Source organism: Camarhynchus parvulus, chromosome 2 (assembly GCF_901933205.1).
Source record: "Camarhynchus parvulus chromosome 2, STF_HiC, whole genome shotgun sequence".
Classification (NCBI taxonomy): domain Eukaryota; kingdom Metazoa; phylum Chordata; class Aves; order Passeriformes; family Thraupidae; genus Camarhynchus; species Camarhynchus parvulus.
The window spans coordinates 9,239,905-9,255,445 of NC_044572.1; the positions used below are offsets into that span (position 1 = coordinate 9,239,905).

The 15,541-nt window shown below is 37.8% G+C and overlaps 1 protein-coding gene across 2 annotated transcripts in view; it reads right to left on the reverse strand.

The window, feature by feature from the left end:
- The window catches only part of PTPRN2 (protein tyrosine phosphatase receptor type N2), a 636,599-nt gene that overhangs the window by 16,029 nt on the left and 605,029 nt on the right, over positions 1-15,541 (reverse strand). For both annotated transcript variants that reach the window (XM_030971071.1, XM_030971072.1), the window contains 2 exons: positions 11,422-11,475; positions 9,346-9,410 (listed from right to left, as the gene is read on the reverse strand). In XM_030971071.1, the coding sequence (XP_030826931.1) occupies positions 9,346-9,410; positions 11,422-11,475 (119 nt within the window). The remainder of the gene's footprint in view (positions 1-9,345; positions 9,411-11,421; positions 11,476-15,541) is intronic.

The window sequence follows — 15,541 nt, forward strand, 5'->3', positions numbered from 1 at the left end:
CTCATCACAGTGTGCCTGTGTTTAGGAAGAACACAAGTGTTTGTCATGTTTGGGTGATGGCTGCATGACTCATGTCTAACGTGGCGCGTCACGGTCAGAGCAAACGCGCGCAGCAGTTTTAGGCTGCCTTTCCTCCCTCCCCATCTGAAGACTGACAAAGAGGCTTTCTTTGGCACTGCATTTTCTGGCCCTTTTCTGCATTCAGCTTTGCCACAGCAAGGGGACAGTGAACTATGGAGACCAAGGGACAGAGAGTAAATAGATCCAGTTCTGTCAGGCACCTAACACACAAACATACCCATCTACACTTCTGTCTGCCATAGTGTATAGAGACACAAGTGGGCTCTCTGGGGAGTTAGGAGGGTAAATCAGCACTCATGGACTATTACACTGTCACAGCCATGCTGTTTCCAATGTCTAATGTAGCTGGACATAGCACAGATACGCTGAAGATTTGCAAATCTCCTAAAGCCCTACATGCCTCCAGCTTCCCACTGAGAGCTTCTAAAGGAAGGCTCATGTAGCTGCCCCAGCAAGTGTTTGCCCCATTGAGTACTTAATGTTGCAGCAAAACATTTAATCACAGCATATGAGGGGCAAACTCAATCTGATTAAAGAGAAAAGGGTCATAACTAGGGGGAGTGTAACACCACTTCTTCACTGACCATTAGTTTTAATAGCAAACCGGTAATATTTACTAACTAGCTTAGTCTCAAAGGCCCAACCTCATCTCATCTACTCCAGCCATCCTTGAAGTTGGAATTGGAGTTAGTCATCTCCTCTCTCAACAGCTGAGAGAAAGAGGGTAAGCTCTGATGGGCAATTCATTTGCCTGAGAATTATCCTCCAGAGGTGTGTATCGTTCTCCTTGATGACTGAGGAGACCCAGACAACTAGGTTAGGTGAGATGCTTAACACTGGATGTTTTATGTGCCTAAAGTTAGCTGGAATGAACCTGGGCTGAAAAGAGCTGAGTTTCTGCTCTTCACTTCTGGCCTCACAAAAATGCTAGAAACTGCTAAAGCTTACGGTGTTTGAGATCTATGCTTTGTATCTGCAGCCTTCCCTATTTCCCTTACCTCCACATTGGTGATTTTGAGGGAAATGACAGAAGAAAGGCAACATGGAACCACAATGTTAAAAAGATAAACCAGCAGTACAGTGTAGTGAAGGCCATGGAAGTGAAAAATGTGTCCTATGAGTAACTGCTGTTTGTAAAGTGCTCTGCTGCAAAGAAACAAGAGTATTTTCTTCCTTCAACTTGCATTCTCTAAGTGCCCACTAAATAAAAATGCTTGTAAGTATTAGAGATAAAAAAGAGGACTGACCATCAGCAGAAACTACAAAAATAAAAGCAATTTTCATTTGTAGCTATCCAGATGTCTGCTGCTGTAGCTCTGCTCTTGGTCAGGAGGATCATTTGACACTTTTCACGGAAAGAGAAAAGCATCAGCAAAATCCTAGTGAGGGGTACAGTTTTAAAGATAACAAAAAAGACTAATGTATTCAGGTTGGCATTTTCATTATAAGCTTTATTCACTCTCTGAGATGAACAAAATCTGTGTGCATGTGTGTGTAGCTAGGGATGGACCCAGCCTATGCCTGAGTCAATGAACTGCCTGTAATTTCAGATAAAATACTTAAGTGCTTCTATGCACCTAACAACCCAAATTAAAAATCATTACCTTTATTAAAAAGAAAACCAAACCAAAACAACTTCAACAAAAGTACCCAATGGGTAAAGCAAGCATGTAAGTGGAGAAGGGAGTGCTTAAAGTAATAAAAGTGAAGTAATTAAAATTATTGTGACAGTCATGCACACACAGAGTATACATTACATATATGCATTACATAATGTGTTACTGTTTACACATTTTGTATTAATACTTTAAGACTGCATGTAATAAATGTACAAATGTGATATGGCTTTGTCAATACACAATCCAAAGGAAGGTGACACTGCAAATGGAAGACACAGGCACAATCTAATATTTTAAAAAATTATACAGGAAGATAATGCTTCTAAGTTTTACACTGATTTTAACAGCCTTGCAGGGATAGAAATTCACTGCTGACATGTCAGTTTTTAAGTTAATATCCTTTGTCAATGCAGAAAAAAACATGCAGAACCACTCACTGTAACCGAATGCAAATGGATGCTAATTTGAGGACCAATCCTTCCTCACTTCCACCGTGTGTGAGAATTGTCACATCACATTCTATACACGATAGGAATTGCTTCTCTTTTACAATTAGATTTCCTCCACCCTTCCCAGAAGTTAAAAGTAAAATGAATATGCCTAAATTACTACATAAGAACTGCTATAGAAATGGATGCTAATGAGTTTTATTCCATATGGGGTAAAATATCCCATAATCACCTATTGTCACTGTAGAAAATACCAATGCATGTATCTAAATTCAACTTACATGTGCATGTGCAGACACACACATATACACAAAGCACATATAGAGCAAGTATTGTGAATGTGCTGTTACTTCCTGCTAATAGATGTTGCCCAGGATCAGCTCCCATGGAGTTTTACACAATTTGCTGCTTTTGGTATCTCTTCCAGAAACTCATGGTACATTACTTGAAAGGCATTTGATCTCCTCATGATGAATCAAACACGAACAAAGTTAAGATGCTTATTGCAAAAATGACATTTATGAGAACATGTCTCACTTGGCCTTAAAAAAAATCTTGAAGTCCCCTTTGGAAAATATGCATTTTCTTTCCAGAAGACACAAAAGTAGCTCGCCTACATAAATCTATTAAATTGTAAGAACTACATTTTACGTTAGATTCATTTTCATTGCATGTAGGTGGTAAAGCTCTCACAAGACAGTACATGGAGTGACCTGAATAAAAGATGCAACTGTTATGGATTCACTCTTTAAACAGAGTTTATCCTTAAAAGTGACTAAACTGGTCCAGCTCTAGAAACTGTGGAATATCCACACTTTAGCCACCAAATTGTACCCTTTACAGCCAGAAGACCACCACTGGTCAATTGAACACTCCTCTGCTGCATGAGATTAGCTACTGAAAAAGAAATAGTTTTACTCTCTGTATATAAACTTCTTTTTCCAAACATGTGCCCAGCTGCTTTCAAAGCAGCAGCACAGTACTTCTATGACCCAGCTTTTTCACTTTTCCATATTCTAACCTACCCATGGTGGGAAAAACGCCACACAAATTCCTTATCTGCTTGTCTTCTCCTTAGTTTCAGTCAATGACCTCTTGTTTTCAAATTAGTCACTATCTCAAGCTGCTTACTGACATCAATACATTTCTTTCAGGGTCTTCCAGCACTCTATGGGGACCCCCCTTCGTGCTCCCTCTCCCAGGGAATAGCCCATGCCTGATCAGTCTTTCTTCACTATTCATTTGCCCCTAACCCCGGATAATTAGGATTGCTTTCTACCATAACTTTTACTACTCCCAAGCAGTTTCCAATAAAATCCTCAGAATAAGCAAGTAAGTCAAGAAATATGGCTCTTTTAGGGTAATCCCTGACCAATAAATTATAAAATTATATATATATATATAAATATATAAAGCTAAAGAAATTGTATCAATATCATCTTTTCTTTTTGCTTGAAATCTTTATATACTGCAGAGGAAACCATCTAAAAATGCAGACCATACAACATACAGTGGGAAACATCAACCAAGAATACCTTCCCCATGGTCACTAATTCATTTCAGAACAGAAGCTTGTAGAACATGCTACATTTTTATCTTCCTTTTATGAAGTATTAATCAATGACTCCATATAGGCAATAACATGCAAAAAGCTTTAAAGCATCAGATGTCCAAATGTGTTTTTCAAAGGAAATAAACACTATTTTAAACAGCTTTTTCTAAATAGTAAGAATTTGCTGAGCACCTCAGGCTGGACCGTGAAAAACTATCCTATACATTCCCTATACACTTGTGCATGTAGCTGGGGGCCCAGCTCTCATAGTGATTAATTATCTGCTGGGAAAGGCTGCAAGAATGAGCACTATTTGCCTAATTGTGTTTCCAGGGTAACTCATTACATAAAAGTTACAATACATACATGCAGCTCATCGGAAAAACCAGCCTTATAACATACGATATGTTTACATGGACACGAGCAACTTCCTTTGGAAATTGAAACAGCAGCATTTCAGATTTACACGGCTGGCATCACTGCTGCTGAGAACTGAGGCAGTCTTGTGGACAGCACAACAGCAAACAAAACAAACCCCAATTTTTTGGCTCTATATTTTTTCTTCTGTGTTCCTACAGATAATAATCTGTCTCACCCAAATCTCAAAGACCAGCCATGTAATTAATTCAAACTTAGACCCTGAAAACAATTATATTTTTAAGTCCTGAATTTTTCTGCTGTAAATTTTTTTGCAGAATACCACCTATTTCAATTCCCACTTTTTGACCCTCTAACCATTATTACCTTAAAAAAAAAAGGAAAAAAAGAAATCTTCCATTTACACTATATATTCTCTCAACCTCTGAAGGAAAGCAGCATGTTAAATTTTGTTTTCATGGGAGAAGCTTGATGCTGGGCTGAGGAAATATTCCCTCATTCACCAAAAGCATGTCAGAAATAGTCAGCTCTAGACTTGTATCAGAACAACAGAACAATAGAATTTTCTCAGACTTTGCATAAGGATTCAAAAATAAGCAGACTGAATCCATTTTAACACGAGTATGGGCAAGCATTTCCTTTCATAAAATCCCTTCAGAGAGGAGCTAACCCCACAACTTCATTATGATTGTTAAATCCAAACAGCAGATAAGCAAAACCTCAGCAAGGGTTCAGATTAGCCCGAATCATTTGATCACGATGAGTCAGAAGGCGAATTAAGGAATCTTTTGTTTTGCCTTAAAATGTCACGGTATAAACTGCATCTGCTCAGGAGCTGACTCACAAGACCCTCAGACAATAGGGTAGCAGGGGCAAGGAAAGGACTTGGGGAGATAACCTCCAGAGCCAGCCCTGGCCAGAGTGTGTGTGCTCATCAATTATAATCCAAGCTTTTGAATGCAGGAGAATAAACCGTTGGTTCGGCTTTGCTAAATCAAATCTTTTTTTGCCGGGTTTTAGAATTTGGAAATCAATACTTTAAAAGGATTTTAAAATTCATATTCGCCTTCCCTTTGACTCATCTCGTTTCAGCTAGTTCAAATACAAGAAAATGGATGGTCAGCAAACCCTAAGCAGCTGCTGGCTGGATGAATATCTAAAAATCAAACTATTATCTACACTATCCAAGCCTCACAGTTGAGAAAAATGAAAGTGGGAAGACTCATAATCTGTCCTTTTTTTTGTGTGTGTGTGTGCCAAAAACACTCAATAAAAATGTCTTGCAATATATCCCACTTTTAGTCACTACAATAAGCCTGCAGGAACGACATGAAATGAGAAAATTCTCAACTTTTCTCTAGATCACACAAAAAGAAAAAAAATCTGATCAGCTCAGCATTACTGTGAGTTTGAGGTGAGGAAGAAATATCAAGTAGACTAAATCTAAATCATCTTATCTTCCCTAGTGACAAAGCATAAAACTCATAAATACATCAGGAACGTTGAAATTCTCAGCAGAAATCAGCCTCAGAGAAACAGTCCCTATGAAAAATCCAGCAAGCATTGTTATCTACAAAAACAATCCATTATCATTTTCTGTATTTATTTAAATCATGAAAATGCACATGGGCTGAACGAAATCACTTCTCAGCTTTTAACTCAAAACTAAAGCTTGTCCTAAGACGGCTGTCATTGAAATGAGAGGTGATTTGGTAACTGTCTTAAAACTTTAACACCCATGTACAAATAGTTATCATAGTTAAATAGGTACCATAGTTGAAACATGTTAAAAAGTATTAAAATATGTTACTGTAAGGCCAGATTCAACACAGTTTCATTTTTCTTATTGCCTTGATGGATATAGGATCATGGCCTCTGCATATCACAGAATCACAGAACATGAGGTTAGAAGGGGACCTCAAGGATCAACTTGTTCAAACTTTCTAGGCAACAGCATATGAAGCTAGGAAGAAAAAAGAATTATAGTAATAAACTACATGATAAATACCTACATTAATTATTGGAATGATGAAACAAACGGACCTACTTTGCATTGTAACTTCCAGCTGACATGACACAGGAATGATACCACAGGACAGACACTGCTGTTCTCTGCCTATTCCAGTATCTCAGATTATTTCATGTGGATGTTGGGAATAAGTGCACAGATGCAGTCATTGCATTTACTGCACTGAGGACAGTGCAATTCATTAAGAACCTCTCCCAACAGCAAATCTGTCCCAGTACCCCTGTGAGCTCCTGCACATCCTTCCACCAGCTCAATTCACCCCTCAAACACACCATGGGAGCATTTCTGCCCTTGTTACCAACTTTTACTGTCCTGCAAGTGCCCTGAGCTGAGATGCTTTGCTTCTTTAAATTTTCATTCCTCAAAATTCCCTTCCTCAAAGGGGTTAGGGCCGTCAAATTGATGCGGCAGATGTCAAACACAAAGTCCTCCCCAACTTGATTTCTTTTCCCCAGCTTTAGCTTTTAGGAACAGGTCCCTTGTTGGTGGTTTTCAGCATCTAAAATAATATGAGGGTTGGCAACAGCAGGGTAGTAGAAGATATGAATTTATAACACGTTTAATAGACTAAGTGTTAGCACTAATTCAATGAGCAGTAGAAGAAATTGTAAATGACAAAGGCATTTACAGTTAACTGTCTAAGAGAATGCAGGGAAGTAAATCATTACATGAAAAAGGAGCTCCTTTGCCCAACCTATTAAAGACCCCACTAAAGAGCCAAGGTATTTATTGATTGCTTTCTACTTTCCCACTGCTGAAACTAAGTACTCCTCTATTTACTTTGATTTAAAAATGCATTATTGTCTACTTTCTAATAAACTAGACCATGGAACAAGAAACTCAAATTATTCTAAGTTTATTCTTAAAAGTCCGTGGTGTTTTTTTTTTGGTTGGGTTTTTTTTTTGCTTTTTTTTTTTTGAAAGACTGAAGGCCTTAATCCTTAAAAGCCTTTTTGAAAGAAGGGTTCCTCGATGCTGGCCCTGCAGCTGGGCCCAGATTGAAAGTGCACTTACATTTTTATGTTCAGCGCTGAAGGACTCTGAAGTTAGCCCTCGCACTGCACATAAAAGCTTTGGAAAGGGCATTCTTTGCCACTCGTGCAATTCATTCTCTAAGAAAAGGAAATGGAAAGAAAGATTTCATGTCCAGGGCTTCAGGCCTTTGATCATTTGATGAACATTGGATCCTCAACCTGGGCCTCCAGCTTCTCAGGCCAGACAAAGAGGGCCCCGGCCGCACAGGCTGGGCCGCGGCTCCCGCCCGAACAAAACCTTTGGCGGCCGCACAGTGTGACAGCCTGGGAAAGGCCCACCTCAGCAGGGCTGAGATGCCCGCTCTGCCCTTTGATCTTTCATTTAAACTCCAGCCAAAGCACCAGGTCAGGGGATTTCGCGTCGCACACCCCCACGGGCAGAGGGGAGCAGGTCAAGAACAAAATGGGGGTGACCGATCTCCAAAAAGCCCTGTGACGCCTTTCTCTGGCCAGTTTCACATGACTTGTCTGGCATTGTGCAGCGCTAAGCCCACACTTAAAATGGAATTTGACATTACATGGTACAATGGAGTCAATAAATGGCATTCTTCAGTGCTTTTACAACAAAGTCAACCCTCCCTTAAGTGGCTGAAAGCCTCGAGCTAGAAAATACTCCTCATTTACTTCTATATGCCAATAAATTGCACATACTTTAAATCTAGTTTTCATTATGGCTTCTCACTGCTGATAGCCGAAATGAGTGAACAAACACTTAACAAAGGTCCACATTAATTTTATGATGCACCATTGCTTTTATTTTTAAAGTCTAGATTGTCACGTGGCAAGTAACAAGCATTGGAAATATCTCCATATTCCTTCACAGAGCAAAAACCTATTTTCCAATGAGCATGAAAAACTAATCTCATCCCACTGAAAAATTTATTTTCAGTACAGCGCAATGGAAAAGGCAAACATACAACTTCTTTTAGCATCAGTGGCAAGTTCCACATGATGCTTGCGGGCAGAAAATACAGTCCATGTTTGATGAGACATGTTAACAAAATCTGGAGAGAAAAAAAAAGAAAAGCTAAAATCTTTCTAAAGGGACCGGATACCACCATGTCCCAGAGGACTGGAATATTCAGGATGCAGCAGCAGATGACTGCAAAGCATGGAGAGTATTTTTAAACTACATATAAAAATATGTCTGTGTGAGAAGATATTAAACAAATGCTGTAAAGTGATTAGAATTCAAAGAACTAAATATTGTTTCTCTCTGTAAATTAGTATGATTTTACTCCTAATCCTTTTTCATTAAATACACATGTGCGCATAATGCCAGATGCAGCTTAAGAACTCAGGTTAAGAATCAATAAAGGCAAATTTCTTTTTGATTATTTGGTCAGGTTTACATGCTCACTCTCACCCTCCTTCCTTCTGAAGACAGTATCAGCATTAAAAATTTGTTCAGTTCTAACAAAGATTATTTCCGAGTATCTCAAGTACTTCCCACCATGAACAATTTACCAATCAAGAAAAAAAAAAGGAATTATCCCAATCTCTAAAGAATCTACAGATTGTTCATTTTAACAAACAAGTTTATGTTTAGTTGACAGATTATTTCCCACTTTTCCCAATTATTTCCCAATTTTATGTCATAAAATTACATATCACAGATGAGACTTCTAAGAAACAGAAAAGTTAAATATATTGTTCGATATTGAATAGATAGTGCCAGAACTGGCAACGGAGATTCATTTTCAGTCCTCTGTCCTGTTCACTACAGTCTTTTTCCTTGTAAGAAACAAATCTGTGCCAGACACGAGGTCCTGTCTGGCACCACCACTTCTACATCTGTTGGTGGCAATGGGCAGCTCCAAAAAGGAAAATAATCACATCTGACTGTCATGGTGGGGCAGGTAACACCCACGTGGGCAATAGCCATGCCACAGCCTGGGACCCAGATCCTGTAACCATTAAACTAGGGCTGTACAGCCCCAAGGCATCTCTTGTAAAAACTGTAATAACTATTTTAAATGATAAATTTAGAAATTCAAATACTTCTCAACAGCACAAACACACCTTTCATTCACAAAGCATTTGCGTTTGGTATGAAAATAAAACTACAGAACATTCAGGAAAGAGTACAATTTGCCTCTAATTTATTCTCAGATTTTCTGTGAATATTGCTCCCCCACTGTTGCCATGGCAACACAAGCACATATTTCAGTACTGAGGAAGTAACAAGCCTTTCGATTCTCACCTTTGGCCATTTTATTGAGAACCATGTCAATTAGAATGTAGGTTCCACTTCTTCCCGCACCATCGCTGCCAACAGAAAAGGAAAAAGAAAAAATAAAGCCTATCAGTGTGCATCTAGACTCAACATGAAGGTACCTGCCCTTAATGTTACAGTGTTACACATGGTGGGAGAGGAGAGAATGAGGGGTTAAAGGAGGGTACTAAGAGAGGAGAGAAAGCTTGCACTGAATAAACACAAGCTGGTTGTGGAAGATTAACTACTACACTGCATGGATAACAGGGCTTTGTTTTGATTTTTTAAGCCAAGTTGTGTTTATGCAAGAGAAACATTTTAAACAACAGTGGAAAACCCTAAACCAGGATGCCATTTCTATTTAAAAAGTGTGCATATAGTGACCTTACATTTACCTATATATGACATGAAGAACTCAGAGTAAGTTTGACTAGAACATTATCCAGAAGTCAAAAATGCTGTACAATGCATTCTAGTGCAGTGGTCAGAGGGAATGTAGAGATCTGCTCAAGAACAAATATTTAATTACTGAGGACTGCAATCTTTCTTCACTACATATGAATGGTTTGTTTTTTCTCTGTCCCTTCCCCTTTAATTCTTCCCTAGAAACAATGACCAGAAAGAAATATTATCTTGTAATTTTAAGAAATGGCTTTAACTTTTGTGTATCCACAGCCCTTCCTCAGAGATGTGAGACCAAGACTCGGGAGAGGCAAAGCTCCCTAATCTGAATGCAGCTTGTGTCCCTTTCAGAGAGCAACGTGTAATTGCCAGCGTGATGCTCTTTTAGAGCTGCTGTTAGCAAACATAATTAAGACTTTAAGTAAAAGCTTTTTTTCTTTCCCTCCCCAAAATTTTTACAAAGGTGCATGTGTGGCCCATTAGGCTGGTATGTAGTTTTATTAATTAAGCCATTATTTTTATTGATAGCTCAATTTGTGTAAAAGAATTAATGAAAGAAAAAAAATAGAATAGCATGAAGCACATTATTGCATTCTGTTTACAGTCAGGCTATGAAACTTAATTTCTGTAGACAGAGATTTTTTTTCTTTCAGTTACTAGATCACTGTTTAGAGAAAAGGAGCTAGTGATAATAATTTTTTTATCTCTGTCTATGAAGGGAACAAAGACACAATCTTATTATTTAAGCTGAATAATGAGAGACAAGACAGCAATCAGGTCCAATAAAAACAAAAACTCCTGAGCTCATGGCAGATATTTCCATCAACCACAGTAAGGAAATAGCAAGAAATTTGAAGGCTCTTCATTGTGCATCAAATTGTTCCTTTCTCACATTTCCTGAAGGCAATGCAGAGCAGCCCCCTCTGGAGCATTCGGCTCCTTGCATCCTCACTCAGCAGAGCCACACGTGAGAAACACGTCCCCTCCCTCCTCACTCCTATCCACAGTGAAGTGCCACATGGCAAACATCCTGCCTCTTAGCAGGGCTCTTTTTCTGTCTTCATTATCTACAAGGATATTTTTGATAAATAAGTCAGAACCCCCAATGGCAAAACCCAACATTAATGTTATTATGGTAAACTTTTCCACTGAACTGCCTGACAGCTTTCGTGCGCATCTATCACATTGTCAGGCCTAAAAATAAGTCTGTGCTTGAAGAATTACTCAATCTCTGGGCAGGTTTCCACTCCCTGCCATTGCCCTCTTCTTACCCTTATTGCTAAAAACAAGTAAAGAAGAAATAAAACATTATTAAGTGTTAATAAAATAAAGCAGACTAAATTGGGAGGGCATGCAAAGAATAACTGTAATTTTGAAGGAGATGTATGAAACTGAAGTGCTACTTATACTAGAAGGCATGGCCATACGTTGTTAAGTCATGGCTCAACATCTAAAACATCATATGGAAGGATAATTTTATAATGAAAGCACATCCTAAGTATTAAATAGCATTAAAACGCAATTGAATTAAACTTAAAACTTTTAGCCTACCACACGGTTTAATGATTCATGTAAAGCTTTCATTTGCCCACTTTGTTTATATCTGTATTAAATTCTTACATATACAGATCTCTCTAAAGCTATTTTAGAAATTGTACTTGCCTGCAATGAACAACTACTGGACAAGAGCGACCCCTGTAGCACTTGTTTACTTTTCTGAAATAAAACAGACACAAGAAATTAATTAAGCATATTATTTACTGTTTCTTTTGCCAACTGTCAAAAGTAAGCAATAAGAAAATGCAAATATTACTCTCTTTGAAGGAATACTCAGGTTGATAGTTTCCTAATATAACAAGCAATTAGGTAGATAATCTTCTTTAAAGTTTGATTCTGGTTTGCTGCCCAAGAAATCCCAGAAAACATTCCATTATTAGTGTTGTCTGGGCAAAACAAATGAGTTATTTTCTCAAATGGCTCATGTCTTAGCTCCAAAACTAAGATTATCTTGAGATGCCTTGATTTTGAGGCAAACTTTGAGTTCATGAGCTTGCTCAAGGAAATATCAAGGGTCATCAAACTGAATACAAAATTTAAAAAGGCTATTCCACTACACTTTGTGTGCTGATCTGTAACACCACTTCTTCCCAGAAAGGCAAATGCCAAATCTCCTGAAACGCTTCTTAAAATTTCTAAAATGTAATCTTATCATAGTAAAAATAACTAAACCCATCAGTAAGCTTTGGTTCTACTGCTTTAGTTCTATTGAAAAAGTGTTATACATTTAATATTTACACATTGTTGTCTTTGACAGCTTCCTGGTTAAACATTTTCAGTGTCAAGAGAATATATGTGAAATCAGTCAATAGAATATAACCACAGAACAGGTTAGCTGATGTGTAAATTCAATGAAGGAATTAACTAGTGCTGAAGCAAACCAAGATACTTAGTCTAAGAACAGAGCCCACAAAATTGGTTTAAATCTATTTAAATTGCCTTACAAACACCAAAATCCCAAGCCCTCTCTTTTGCGCTAGGATATATTTTGCATGTCAAGAATATTACAGGCCAAAAATCCATAAAATATGCACACATATGTTAACAAGGCAAGATGAATAAAGGCTAAAATGGGAAAGCATTGCTGCAAGAAATCAAAACCTTTCATTCAAATTATTTGATGAGTTTGAGTTTATTGGAGCTAGAAGGTCTCCTATAAAATAATTTCATAGGGCAGCTTCCAAAGGATGCTCTAATAGTCCCCAGCTCAGTGTGCTACACAGGATCCTGATAACTAAACTAAAGGGAGCTGCTAAAATTTAACAGTGGTGTGATGTTATTATGAATTTTAAAGCATAACTAACCTCCTGAATCATTTAGTTCTTGGCTTTTCATCTATTCACTAACATCTGTGCTGTGAAAACATGCACATATCTTTAAACACTGCTTACAGTATAGCCTGAAGATGCCTAAACTTCTGACAGGGTGTTGGGATACCTGGAACTCAACCCAAATGGGCTATGGAGGTATTGGTGATATTCCACGAAACCATGTTTTCACATTCTTATTTTTGTTATTTAAGATTCTAACCAAACTTGAGAACAATATTAAGTTCTTGTTTGGATTCCCTTTAAACATTTGAATTCAGAGACTTCACAATTCTTACTCTCTTGCTTACTTAGGTAAATCTTACTTGCAGAGACATTCTGCCTCTATTTATAGTCCCTGGATATAAGTAATTAATGCAGTAGAACAATGTTCTCATTAAATGAGTGGTAAGTCATTGAGAAGCACATGACCTCAGAAGTTAAATGGACCATTTATCTGTCCATAAATATATCTATATGCAGGCAGTACCAAACAAAACTTCAACAACTTGCTACAGTAGAGTTTTCACATGAATGAACCATTCAATTCCTGATGGTCATATCCTGAGGATCAGCTCCTTCTACATGACATAAAGCCTGATTTGGTGGGGCTTTCTTTGGGTTTTGTTTTAATTGTACCATAAATTATATTTGAAATGTCTGTACCAACATCTGATAGAGTCAGCCTGCATTCCCCAACTCACAGCTGGTCACTCTCCCCCCACCCCCATCAGGTGCATTAGTAAAGAGTTGTTTTTCCATTTCAAGTATCAAATAAAAGCTAATCACTACAGAGGGGTATTTACCGTTTCTCTTTCTGCTTGTGTGGTTCCTTTGTTCCTTGTGTGGCACTACTAACATGATATTTGCATGTTGTGACTAGCCCTCTACCAAAGTCCTAATATAATTTCGATGGCAAACTGGATCTAAATCTATCAGACCCCTCAGTAAATCAGACAGCCAGAGACACATGTTAGGGAAAGACACCTTATGTTTGTCAGTTTTATTGAAGGCGTTTCAAACATTTTCATTATCACACATTTCAGAAAACACATTAAAACAAAGGGTTTCAATCCAGCTGGTTCATAGCTTTGTCTACATATAGCTTATGAAAATATTTAGAAGTGCAGCAACATCTCATTTCATTCTTAGTTCTGGCTAATGAGAGTGAGTTGAAAATTCATCAGTAAGCAAAGTTCTTGAATGTTGAAGAAAATATATATTATATATATATATACACATATACAGGAAGAATTAACTTAGAAAGAATGATTAGTAATACAAACCAACCCTTGGCTCATTGAGTGAAAAAGAAATCATCATGCAAACCATCAGCAAGCAAAGGTCAGAGGTCGTTAGAGGCTCAGAAAAGGGGTTTCCCACATTGTCCCTGCAGCAGAGTCACAGTTTCCAATGATCACTTTTGTGACTATGCAACTGGGCTCATATTACTAGCTGCAACATCACAAAAATGACACTGGCAACCGCTAATTAGCTGGCAAAATAAGAATTTGTCCATTTTTAAAGTGAGCAGTGTTAGTAAATGCCATTGCACACAGCGAGAAGTGATAGCATAATAGATATATATTTTAAGCAAAGCCCTCACATGTGATGCTAATTATCTTTTAGCTTAGCAGTCCCTCTTTAAAGTGTAAATGTGCTCCCTCTGGGCTTAAGAAATATTTAATGACACATATCAGTGCATGACTAACAAGCTAGTCCAGAGCAATAATGATTGGTCTATTGTTCAAAATGAAATTAGGACTCCAGAAGCATTTAAAACTGACCAGTGGTTTCCGTAGTAGCCTCACCTCTCAGGGACTGTCTTTTGTACAGATTTGTAAAGTATATAGAATAATCTCTTTTTGGCAATTTATTCCTACATTATGGAAGTATGATAGATTATTCAGCAAGGTTTAATGTATCTCTAGATGCAAAATCGTCTAAATCACTGTCTGATACAGAGTAAGAGAAATGTAAGCTTTCAGTTGTCAAAGAGACTTGCAAAATTTACTTCAATAAAAATGTTTAGGTCCATATTTCCACAGACTCTGGGCAAGGTAATTTTGGGAATCCAATTTTTCTTGGTGATGAATTATAAAAAAATAGAGGGTTGGTTATGTATATGCTTAATTTCATATATGTATGTGAATATATAAATATACACACATATCCATATATATATACAAACACACTGAATGCACATAAAAACATAGATAAGATTAAAAGAAATGAGAGCAGCCCCTTCCTAGCACTACCCTACTAAGAGTATGGTAGCACTGTCAGACATTTTTCTGGGGGCTTTATGACTCAGCTGTTGTAATCCAGCAGAGTCTGTACTTTCAATAGAAAGCTTCAGGTGCAAAACATGGATTGTATAAATGAATTCCAAATACGTTATTTTAGCGATTGTGCATTAGTTTTTTTGTCATTAAAAAAGAACGAAAAAGAAAAAACAACCCAAAGATCAGATGACCAAGAAAACTGAGATTCATAGACCAGGCTATTGTGCATGCCAAAATTCCTTTTCAGGCGGAATTTCACTATGCATTCAGTACTATGAGTTCATTGTACAAAATCTGCACGTAGCAAATGATTACAGTACCCTACACTGGACTGTGAATACATGTGAAATGAACACTCAGAATTCAATTAAATCTTAACAGGTTCATTCCCATACTGGCTTAAAATACAAAGAATGGCAGCTCTGCTACTTTTCTCATCTAGTTATCATTTTTCTTTTTCAAAGTATTGCACAACACTTCTTCCACACGGCTATTTAACCCTTACACAATGTCACTCTAAGAGGCGCTTTCCTGGCAGCGTGAACTGTGACTTACTGTAGATCTAATCCTGCAGCTCATGCAGGGACCTCAATCCTTACTGAAACAAGTCAGAGGCGAGGTGCTCCGAGCTTC